The 12,599-nt window shown below is 38.9% G+C and overlaps 1 protein-coding gene across 3 annotated transcripts in view; it reads left to right on the top strand.

Annotated features, from left to right (window-relative positions):
• The window catches only part of LOC121958842 (glutamate receptor ionotropic, NMDA 2C-like), a 71,392-nt gene that overhangs the window by 5,042 nt on the left and 53,751 nt on the right, over positions 1-12,599 (top strand). For all 3 annotated transcript variants that reach the window (XM_088070198.1, XM_088070199.1, XM_088070197.1), the window contains one exon: positions 12,122-12,494. In XM_088070198.1, coding sequence (XP_087926324.1) covers positions 12,138-12,494 — 357 coding nt within the window. In that variant the 5' untranslated portion in view covers positions 12,122-12,137. The remainder of the gene's footprint in view (positions 1-12,121; positions 12,495-12,599) is intronic.

Genomic DNA, 12,599 nt, shown 5'->3' with positions numbered 1-12,599 from the left:
GGCATTTTTCCTTACTATATTTTCATGTTTTTTTTCGGTGTCTTGTTTTTTATAAAACTCCGACCTCACCTGAGTAGAGTCAGGTTGCACGCCCATAATTCGATTTAATTCAGTTCAAAACTCATTCCATAGAGAGGTCCATAAGACAAGACAACGTATATGTCCGTATATCTAAAATAAGAAGGAAATAAGACAATACAGGCAGAGGGCAGAGTCTCGACAGAAAATACACCGCCACAAATTTTTAGTGGTTTATAAGTGATAATTAGGATGGATTTTCAGATTTTTGTCCAGTTCTAACATTTTTTTTAAATACTGGCTACTTTAACCTTCTAAGCTTCTGAAATTATTTCAGAGGCTGCAAACCACTTTAGCTGAAATGAATCACGTTTAAACATCACATGCTGCATTTACGTGTTCCTCGGAGGGTCCTATTTCCCGAGATGGGAAGTTGTTATTCTGATTTTGGTGAGTTCATGAGTTTTAAGTCAGAATGTGAAAACAACATGAACGTTATCAAGATGACGTGACCCAGTAGCTCATCTGGCTGAGCAGGCGCCCTGTGCACAAAGGCTGCGTCGCTGGTTCGATTCCGATCTGCGGCCTTTTGCTGCATGTCATCCCCTCTTTCTCCCCGCTCTCCCCTTTTCACATCGTAGCTATGTTATGCAATAAAAGCCAAAAAAAATTAACTAAACATTTACTTTCGTCCATCGTGTTTCTGCATGTATTGCATCAACTTGTGAACCAAAATTTATGCCAACTTTTTGGGTTGTTGATTGACTTGAGGGGTTATTCACGTGAATTATTCAGACACCACATGAATGCAGGGATAGTTACACAGACCAGTAGACCAGTGGCTGCCAAAATGGGGCTCAGAACACCCCTAGAGGTCACAATATGACAGGGTGATGGGATATTAAAAGAAAAACAAATGTCTCTCACACAAAATTCAATTTATTTTTATGACTTTTGTCTAACTTTCTTTTTTTTTTACACCTTCAAGTTCCTAAAAATGCTTCAAATAAAACAAAAAAAATGTTCACAACTCATTGACACACTAATTAAGAGATGAAAGACTGTGATTTGTGTTAAAGGAACACAAGCCAAAAAATGGTGGGAGCTACTGACACACAATATGTGTGTGAACGTGTGAATGAATGCATCCCTTCATGTATGTTTCAGGGAGCATGTGAGATTGGGATTGGGTGTCACAGAGAGTTCGATTGCTTTACGTTTGATTGGCAGGGGGCCAAGCCGATCTCGAAGTGCCCCCGTCCCGTCAACGTCACTCATCTCGACTGATACGTCCGGCCTGCAACGATTTCCTGTAAAGCTGTCAGGTCTTTATGTGCGAGAGCAGGACCCCACAGAGAGACGGGGCTGAGATGTTAGCAGTTAAAACCTCTAATTATGATGAATGTATGTGGCAGATGTTATGTGATATGTTTCATAATAAGCTCTGGGGTTTTTCATATTGTGGGTTTAATGTGTATGTGGAGAGGTTTATTAGCTGTGCCTGTGCGTGTGTTGGGGCATGTGTGTGTACACAGACTTGTGAGAGCTGCTCTCTATTCCTGTGGAGCAGAAATGGAGGGATGAAAAGAGGAAAATTAGGGAGGAGCAGTTGAGCTGGTTGACACTGACAGAGTGTCTCTGTGGTGTGTTTGCTGTCATACACATAACAGTTAATGTAACTGTTGAAATGATGACTTCAAACGAGATTGAGGTGCTTTATTAAGTGGAGTTACATTAATCCAAAGTGAACTGAAATATATTGATATTCTACCCAATTAATTATATTTTAATAACCATATGTCCACAAGCCCAGGACAATTTAGTAATATCTGAAGGAACTTACGTATTTACCTCTGGCAAATGAATTTAGGCTTCAAAAATGATGAAAAATGCGTTCCTGATGAACCGTTATGATGATCTGCAATAATCTAAAATCCTATGGAAAAATCTTGTAGCCTTTTTTGACACAGGAACCAGGGCAATATTACCTTCCGTGTTGGCCTACAAATGAAGTTCATCCCTGCAGTACTCTATTGACAACATTTTAGGAGAAAGAGATTCAATATCAGGCCAGGATAAGGTTAAAGTAATATTTTCTTATTGTGTCATCCCAGTCTGACAAAATAAGTCTTAACGACAGCCACATTGGTAATAAACTTAAAAAGACACGTTGAGTTGTATCATACAACCAGTTCATTTTTGGGGACTTTTCGAAATTCAAATTGTGAACTACAAACATGAACTTGTTAATTTTAATCCGTGTTAACTGAACTAGTTGATCTTGTGAAACGTAAACATGCACAATACTGGTTTCTTGTTGACAAGAGATTTTAGCATCCAAATGGGATTCCTGATGATCTAATGAATCTTAAATCTAATAAATACTCTCATTCTTTTGGTCTCCACCAACTCCTGAGGGAAAAATCAGCTCTTTAGCTGCTAAATGATTTAGTATGATTGTAAAGTAAATTACATGTAAAGAATATTTCTACACTGTGGTATTGCAACTTTTACTCAATTAAAAGATTAGTTGTTACACCACTGAAAATACCTTCCAGTCATCAGAGCTAACTACAGTTATCTCTTAAAGTCAAGCATTAATTAGAATTTCCAGTATCAGGTAGAAACCAGCATCAGGAAATGAAATCATTGCTGCAGACTAAGTTTTCACACTGGGATTTCGTGGACTGATCTCAAGTCTGCATAAATGAGGCTCTAGAGAATCCTGATGTTTCATGCAGCTGTCAGAGCGCCGCGCCTGCCGCAGGTTGATGAGAGGAAGGCCGTCTACTACATTAATACTAGCTCCCTAATTAATGCAATCAAATCAGCTTCGTAGGTGCTGTGTAAAAAAAATAAAACAAGTTTCAAGGCATGTTGATAATTCTCTGGTGGTGATGCTCATCCCATCAACTAGATCCTCTCTGCTCATTTTCTCTTCACCCCCCGGGGACTCAGCATAGGGACCCCATCATATCCCAGCTAAGTAGTTAAATGACTGAATGCTGCCTTCTGTATGTTGTGTGTCCCAGGAGGAATGTGGCACTTTGACAGCTTGCATCAGCTGAACATGTGGTCCATCAACCCTTTCATGCATTGTAGAGGGTTTTGATGATGAAGTTGCACATCAGCCACCATAGTAGCGCCAAGTGCATCATCCCTTGTACTGCCACCCACTGGCCAAGTGCTGTAAATGCCATACAAATATCTCAAAACCAAGATGGCCAAAGGATGGCCAGAGACACGGAGAAGCTAATAAATATCTTTAAAATCTTTTTGTAGCAGAAACAAGCCCCCAAGAAGTGCACCACCTTCTGATGCAAATTTGACATAGTGGCCAAAAGTGGAAATACAACATCCGGGTCGGTCACGTGATGCCAGCTGGCCCAGAAAGACTTAACCCCATTGACTTACATCTGTAAATCAGTAAATAATCTTTTGTGAGCATGAAAACCTCCCGCAAAACGACCAGTTTCACTATCTGGATATAAGACATCTAGTTTGATAACGTTTGGAAAGTCTAAAAGAGCAGCAAGATTAGCTTTTTTTATGATCACCATTCAAGCCAGCGAAGGCCTAAACCTTAAGTTAGTCGCTCTGCAGGTGGAAGTTACCTGCTTGGGCTCTCTCAGTCGCCGTAAGTCTCTAGTGCACGTGCCTTATGAGCCAGTAGACCCGAAGATTTTACCCTCGGAAAAAGAGCTTTTTTTGCTTCATGTGTCAATTAGCAGCTCGAGGGCAGCTAATGAATATCTTTTAAATCTTTCATTTGAGGAACACCCTTTCAGGTAAATAAAATTAGGTGGCAAGTAACAATTATTTAGAAATACTTTTGTTAAAAATACAGATTTTTTGTTGGGAGAAAATTTCGATTTTCTGTCCACTACAATTTGACGTCATGCATTGCTGGCTATATTTAAAATACAATTAATATTATCTCTGCAACTTTATTGTTCTTGAAAATACTTCTTCTGTAGTAACTTTTTGGGCTGTAAATCAATTGATTTTTATTATCGGATGGTAACCTCCAGTTTTTGCAGCAAAAACATCCAGTTGAGTGGGTGAGATAGGTGGTGCTGAAGATTCAGAAGATCAGTTGACTGAGGGAGGAGGAGGGGGAAAGAAGGAGGAGTAGAAGGAGAAAGGAGAAAGGCTGAGGAGTCAGGTGCAAGGTTCAACATATTTTTATTGTAGTGTTAGAATTTGTTAAAGTATGTGAACACACTAGTTCACCACAGCATTTTAAAAGATATATTTTTTTTTAGCCTTTACATAATACATCATTTTTATTAAATACATATTTCTTAAGTTAAAAACTCAAAAGCATGTCATCCCTTTGCGGGGACATGAAAATGTCCTTGAAAAAGTTTTCTAAAAAAGTATAATTTTTTCATGCTTTAAGAGGAATAAAAAACAACAAAACAAAAGAAATAAAGAAAAAACATTCTGACTGTGGTTGTCATAATTCATGCATTAGAGGGTTTAATATTTTATTATGTACAATATTTTATTATGTACACAATGATGTTGTTAATTCTGGATAAATGTGGTAGACTGTGTAGCAATCAAAAGACACCTGAAAGTGTGACATGTTAGTCGGTTTTTACTCCCAACTGTGAACTCTTTTATCAGTGCATGCAGTGCAGGTTGCATCAGCAAAGAGGCCAACAGTTCAGTGAAAATGATTTTACATTTTTTGGGATGTTGCATTTGATAAATTGTCAGAGGTCAAGAGGTTGAATATATGAAGTAATATTCTGAGGGGAAAAAACTAATTTGTTTTGATCAATAAATCATGCATAAATCTGTCGGTAACTCTGTCAAATACAGACGCTTTGGGTTGGTATCCCAACCGAACCGCCAGTGACTCTATTTCTATCAATGGCACCGAAAGCTTACTGACATATTTTTAGATTCTGTTGTTATGATTATGAAGTGTTTTTATTTAGGTTTTAGTATAGCTCTTACGATAATTACGATAATTACTAAGATTATTTTTTCTAATATTGGTATTAATATTATACTGTGCACTTTATATATATATTTGTTAATCTTTTTTGGGGGGGCTTTTATTGCCTTTAATGGACAGGACAGTTTAAGAGTGAAAGGGGGAGAGAGAGGGGGCGACATGCAGCAAAGTGCCGAGGTCGGAATCAAACCCGCGACTGCTGCGGCGAGGACATAACCTCTGTATACGGAGCGCTGCTCTTTCCACTGAGCCAACAGGCGCCCCTGTGCACTTTATTTTGTATCCACAATACCACTGTATTGTGTGGGACATCATCGTGCTGGTCAAGGGGGTAAGACCCAAGAATTTTACTCTTTTTGTATTTTTAATATGATAAGATGCAAGAATACAGTAAATCTGAATTTGAATCAAAGCGTTGGTAATTGACAACCTGGAAATGAGACTCAAACATCAAGTATTTCTTTTAAGTCACATACAGAACTTTTAAATTAATACTTAACCTACCTAAAGGTTACGACCTAAAATCGTAATTTGTATATCAATTACTCACCCTGTGTTAGGTAGAATTAGTGAGAAAAAAATGTTTTTTCTTGCATGCCTATTGCCACGGTGAACAAAGACTCAGAAAACAGAGGAAATTCTTGATAAACTGAAGCCATAGGGGTCCACATTTAACAAAATCAAAACTTTATCAAAACATCAGTTTACAAACTTTCACACAACTCATGCAGTATAAACCAAGTCCCATATATCCAGTATACTCAGTACTTTGCAAACCTTACTATTAAGGAAAATCTGCATAAACCGTCTCACGAACATGGCGAGTAGCACGCCTTTAGCAAAAATCCGTGTGTGGGAAGCCCTGAGCATACGACTGGATACATGAGGCTTGAGTTATACTGCACAAGTTGTGTAAGAGTTTATAAATGGACGTTTTGATATAGATTTCAGTTGTTAAACGTGGACCCCTGTGACTTCACTTCGTCAAGAATTATTTCTGTTTTTGGAATCTTCATTCACTGTGGAGGCATGCAAGAAAAACAAAGTCTTCCTAAAGTCTACGTAACATGGGTTGAGTACTTGATGTACAAATGATCATTTTGCAGGTGAAGTATTCCTTTGAGCTGTTAAATCAACCTCCAACCAGTGTAAAGGGGTTTTGACACTTGATAGAGTAGTGTTGCACACGCCTGATGCTTCAGGTTTTGACTTTTTTTGTCATGCCTTTCTTTCACTTGTTTTCAGTGCCACACAGTAATCCTGTTGTTCTTTTCTCCAGTCCTCCCCGCCAAAATTCATCACTGCAACTGGATGGTTTGTTTTCATTAACAGCACGTTGTAGGATGAATTTGGATGTGTGTAGTCATATTGATGCTGACGTAGGTAGAGTCTTACGTGGGTCCCAGTGAGAGAGTTTAACCCACATGGCAGAGCTGCACTCCATCTGGAAATCTCTACAATAATAGAAAACCTGTGCATGCACCACCACTGACTGCACGTCTGAATATAATTTTGGAAAATTAGTGCAGAGACACAGCAGGATTTAAAGATTACACAATTTTTGATAATATGGAGTCTGATTTTTTTGTTTGTCTCTCTCTGGCTTCCAGTTAGTCGTCTCATCAAATCTATTTAATTTTTGAAATTAGTCAAAGATAAGATAATAATCTGATTGTTGAAGTGTGTTTGTGAATTGAAATTCCGATGCTACACATTGTGGAGTGTCCCTTGTGTTCACATCCTTTCTGTGTTGCAGTCATACTCCGTTATATTGCTGCTAATCTGGAGCAGACACGCCCACTCTGTCAATGTCCCAACCACCACCCCCCACCACACACACACACTGCACACACACTGCTAATCTGAGGCCCCATTACGGTGCCTTTTTCCAGAGATTAAACTGTTAAATGAACACTTTGACCTCCTCTCCAGTCATATGATCCGCCCAGTCTCATGTTCTCTCTATCACTGTTGCTATCTTTCGCAATCACCCCCGATAAGAATCACCTTTTTTGTCGATCACACTTGTTGCTTTAAAGCTTGGTCGGCAGAAATCTGAAAAAGGCAACAAAAGAATAAAACACCCTCCTGCTGCAGCTCTCCCTTCTCTGCCCTAACTCCCTTACACCAAACAGCCATAGGCATGTGCTTCTTACAGTAATCCAGTGTCTCCCAAACATTGATTAATTTAATATTAATGTTAATTGTAGAGCTGCCCACAGTGCAAACTCTCAACCCCTCAATGCACCTCTTTCTCTCTCTCTCTCTGGTTATTAGACCACAAATTAGACAGGACTTGGCTAGCTAGCCACCTAACAGCCCATCCACCTTGCTCCCTGCCGCCATGGGAGAAGAGTTTGCAGTAGTTCTGGATCTTTAGTTGGCGGCTGTAGCAGCTGAAATTCAAACTGCGCAATCCCCCCTCCGACCCAGGTGTCACAGCAGGCTGGTGGCCAGTGGCAGCCCTGGGTGTAAACTGTGGTAACAGAACAGAAAGTTTGCTTATCAGGTGGGGAGTCAGGGCTGGGGTTTGTGCTGGCTGCATTTGAGTTGCTGTGGCCTCTGACTGTGGGTCAGTTTTCAGAGCTGCTGCCAGTTCTGGTCCCAGTGAGATGGTCTGTAGTGACTGGGAGAGAGCCAGAAGGACACACTGTGATTTGAGGCTCTAGCTAGTGTTGCAACCATGAGTCTTTCATTCCGATTAGCAGAAGGCTAAACTACTGGCAACATTTTCTCTTTGTCTCTTAAACACTTCACCAATATTGACACATACTTTATTTTTTTAGATCTTTTTGATAAGTCCGTCTTCCTTCTTTGGGTTGATTTGCAGTGTAGGCATTTGTTGCCAATTTCTCCCCTGTTAAATCAGGCTTTCACCTTTGGGATGTGCAAGCGTATCTGCATTTGTAGAACAGCCAATTGGAAAACCCTTTCTCTGAAATGACCTATGATTTACCAAAGTCATCCGTCACAGACTAGATTTTTTAGAGCCTGAAAAGAGAGCCAAGAGGAGGTGCAGAAGTCTTGTTTTCTCTCTGTCCACTTAAATTACAGTATACTCAAAGGTTATTATAGGATATTAGCCCATTGATGCCAAAATACAACTGCCTATCCCAGCTTTTAGTTATATTTTGAGTTATATAATAACTTCTAAAATATGACTTTTGCTCGTGCTTCTTTTTTTAACAGCTTTTCCCAAATTAATTTGCCTAGATCTTTTTGCAAATGCAGGGAGCTTGGATTCATAACAAGTAAAATTCAATTAAGATACTGCAAACTGTTCCCAGTTTCCTCCGCTTGTTGAAAAATAAGCAGTAATTTACAAAATGATTTGAATCAACAAATTAAACTTCATCAAGGATTTGTGGTAGTGCAACACTGAAGAGTGTGATTTTACACTCAAACAGTTATTTCTGCAAAAACACTGAATTATTAAAGAAACCTAGATGTAAAATTTTATTAACCAATATCCAAGTATCTCCACACAACCTTTTATTTTTAGATACTTTTCCTCTAGATAGCAGAGACATGGGGTAATTACTGTGTATATTTGCAGCTCTCTTATAAAGCTACCTCAGAATATGAACATATTCTGAGCCCACAGACTTTAATAATGTTAAATAAAAACATCTCACAGCCCTCAGGATATCAAGTTGTCTCTAAATCTCACTCTGTACCTCCCAGGTTGTAAAATTAGCTATATGCACAGAATTTGGTAAATGAAAGAGTGGCTTGAGGATTTTACCTGTTGTTTTTCAGCCGTAGCTGTAGACAAAGGTTGATATTTAAAGCACTAATTATTTATCTTTTATTCCACAAATTATTCAAAATACAATCGGATGCTTTTTGAGTCATGTCTGCCACTTATAATCTGTTTCTTTTTGAGTTTTGCTGTGTGGGGAGATTGTTTGTTTTAATCTTCACCTCACACATGTGGGTGGTGGGTTAACAGTTGCTCTGTGCTCACATCAAGATTTAATGATTCATTGGAGACAATTAAAGCCAGCGCAGTGAGTCAAAACAAGCCATTCCAGGATTTACAAGAGAAATAGAGTAAAACTGCCTTCTGCAGTGTGTAAAATCTGCATGAACTCCCCAGGGGGATCTACATCAATCATATTTTAAGATGTGGTTTTATGTGTACCCTCCAATAAACCCATGTGCATGTGGACTTGAAAACACAGGCCCAATGTTAAAAATGTCACTATATGCGGACGACACTGCACAATATATGGCCATTACATAATTTAGTATATAACAAGAGGAAAAAAGTGCAACTATATTTATCTTTTGCAAACCCAGATATCTAAAATGTCATCTTCCCCACAACATATATACTTATCAAAAACACACTGTGAAATAATCCTTAATAAAGGCAGCTCCTTGTCCATCTTTCCAGTTATGACCCTTTATTGACTAATGGTGAATCTATCAGCCGTATCCAATAACAGGCATGTATTGTGTTTCAAAGGTTCAAACTAGATATTTATTTCTAAGGGCACCTAAAGCCCTGGAGCCCAAAACATTATTAAGATGAATGATTGATATGCCAGGAGCATGAACAGTGAGGGGAGGTGAGACACATTTAACCCAGTGCTGCTTTGAACGGAGCTTTGAATCAAAGCTGGGAGGTGCTGTTAATTATCATGGTGTCTCTGATGGGCACAGATGAGACCGACACTTGATATAAAAAAAAACAATCAAATATGTGTTTGTATGTGGAGATCTTCATTTGCTATAAGAAAGACCACCTGCCTTTATCAAAGCTTCAAAGGTATTGATCAATCAGGAGAGATCTTCAAAAGGAGACCATTTGATTGAAGCGGTTCACTCCAAATGCAAAGGTTGAAGGTATATTCGTTGCTTTTGAAAATGCACCAAACATGAAGTGCTGATTATTGTCAGTGGCCATAGAAAAAAGGGGATTACTGAGACATTTTTGGACATAATTTTAGCATAGGGTTTCATGTTATATCTCTTGTTATCTATATGACAGTGTCTTCAGCTTCTATAATATGATGCATATTTGACACATTAATGTGTATGTGTGGGATACTCCACAATATTTATCTGAATTTTAGTTACAACTTTCACTTTAAGATTAATAGTACAAAAATCAACAAGTAAATTAATTTTTATTTTAAATTACAGTAATTCTTCCATCCCAGGTGAAGAGTTTTATATCCAGTACTCACCACATGTTACTTTGTTTTGAATAATCAGGGATGGCATGTCAATTTATGCTTAACCCATGCATTATGTCTTTTAAATATAAACTTCCGTTTTCACAGAAAATGTACAATTTCTGCTTGTTTCATGAACACAGTTTTTAGGTTTACTTCTAGATTTAGGCAACAAAGACATGTGGTTAGGTTTAGAAAAACACATCACGGTTTGGCTTAAATTAAGTACATTTTTTACTGACGTAATGTAATGTAATGTGACAAACAGTATGTCACATAGGTCACATGATGTATGTCACAAGCTAATTATGCTGCTAGCACAGTATGTTGTTGCAAAAATAACTCCACTGACATTTGCTTTCACGCGGGACATGTACAGCGGTCTCTTAGATGAAAGTCTGGAATTTGTTTGACCATTCGACCTCCCCTCCTGCCTTCCCTTTTTTAGACTGTCTTGTTCTTTATATGCTTTAGGGTGTCTCGGTGCACCAGTGTCTGTGATGCTGAGGGCCACTGACCAAGTGTCTGACCAGGTTTCACATCGTAATATTTTAGCAAAAATACATGCGAATGGGAAGAAGTAAGGATGCAACGGGATTAATGCAACTTGGATTATATATTATATACATACACATATTTTTAAAAAAATTTTTGCCATTTTTTATTGATAAGTTCGTATAATTAATATTTATAATTTATTTTTTTAATTAGACATTTATATTGCACAAGTATTGTTAGAGTTTGTTAGCAGATCATTATTGACATAATTTTGTTGTTTTTATATGTTGACCCCTTTACTGCAATTCATTAGAATTTTAATTTGTTTTTGAATTCTGCACTCACTGTAGAAGCATGAGAAATAAGCGAATTTTTCTTCACATAAGGAATGTAACAAGGCGTGAATAACTGATATACAAATAATTATTCTGTGGATGAACTTATCCTGTATGATAAGACTTCAGTTATCCCCTACAGGACATTCACAGGCTACCCAGCAGTATATTAAATAATAAAAATTAGCTTTACCTTTGCTACCTACAACATTAAAGTTTTAATTGATGCACCAGTAATTACAATCCAATTTGCAATTTTCTCAAAGAGACCGTCTTACATAATGAGTACTTATACTTTTGGTACTTAAAGTATTTTTTGATACTTGTTTTGCACCTAGGTAAAACTTTGGATGTAGGACTTTTTTTTACTTGAACCAGAGTATTTCTAGTGTGCTATTGCTACTTTTAATTATCATTAATTTCTTCCACTACTGTTTATTTAATTCATATATTTAATCTACTGATCTATAGACTAGATTGTGTCTGTTTACTTATAGGTTTGTGTTAAACCTGCCTCGAAGTGTGATCAAAACAAATCTGATTAAATTAACTGGAGTTTCACATTTGCACCAGCCACTCGAGTTTACAGATTTCAGTTAGTATTGCGGCTTTTTCACTCTGTGGATCAGCCAATGACATCACCCCACGTGAAGAGGGGCCGGCTGAACTAATGTAATGTAATGTAATCTCAGTGATAAGGGTCGAGGTCCTGTGTGACAGTTTTGGCTTCCTGCTTGTGGTCTTTGTGTGTGTGTGCGCGCGTGTGTCTGCTGAATCAGAGATGTGTAGTTGAGATGGAGAGGTGATTACAGTCATGACACTGGGGGTTGGATTATGGAGGATTACACGCACACATACTCACATACACTATCACACACACACACAGTTTTCGTTATGACACAAGAGTCTAAATGCAGGGCTAATACTGCCATACAAAAGGGTCAGAGAAAGAGAGACAGACTAGCAGAGAGAAATAAGGGATGGATGTGTACAGACGGATTATGATGAATTATGTCAAAAACATCATAAAAGTAAATCAGCTTGTATGTTTGACTGTTGCTCTCTTTCCTTTTGTTCTCCCGTCCTCTCTCCTCCCTCTCTCCACCCCTCCTTTCCAGGCAGTAGGCTGCCAACATGGCCGTTCCCAGGGGACACCCTCCTCCTTCTCCTTGGCCTCCTCTCTTCCTCCTCCTCCTCTTCCTCCTGCTCCTCATCTCCTCCCCGCTTCCCCTGCAGGCCCGGCCGCTCCTCCTCCACCCGTCCATCAACGTGGCGGTGGTGTTCAGCGGCTCCAGCTACCAGAATGAGGTCAGAGGTCGTCTCAGTGGGGAAAACTTTGTCGACATGCCTGTAGTGGTCAGCCCAGTGACCGTGCTGGTTAACGACACTAACCCCCGCGACCTGCTGACACGCCTCTGCGATACCATGGCAACGGAGAAGCTACACGGCGTGGTGTTTGAGGATGATGTGGGCTCTGGCGCTGATGCTCAGGTAAAAAGAAAAAAATGATTTATTCATTTTTGGGTTTTCTGATAAAACATCCTCTCCAGAGTCACGGTGTTCAGTCACCCACATCCATGTTTCCTAAAGCTGCAC

This window comes from Plectropomus leopardus, chromosome 19, assembly GCF_026936395.1.
Source record: "Plectropomus leopardus strain MGB_pleo_1.0 chromosome 19, ASM2693639v1, whole genome shotgun sequence".
Lineage (NCBI taxonomy): Eukaryota > Metazoa > Chordata > Actinopteri > Perciformes > Serranidae > Plectropomus > Plectropomus leopardus.
This window is presented reverse-complemented; position numbering and strand designations above follow the sequence as displayed.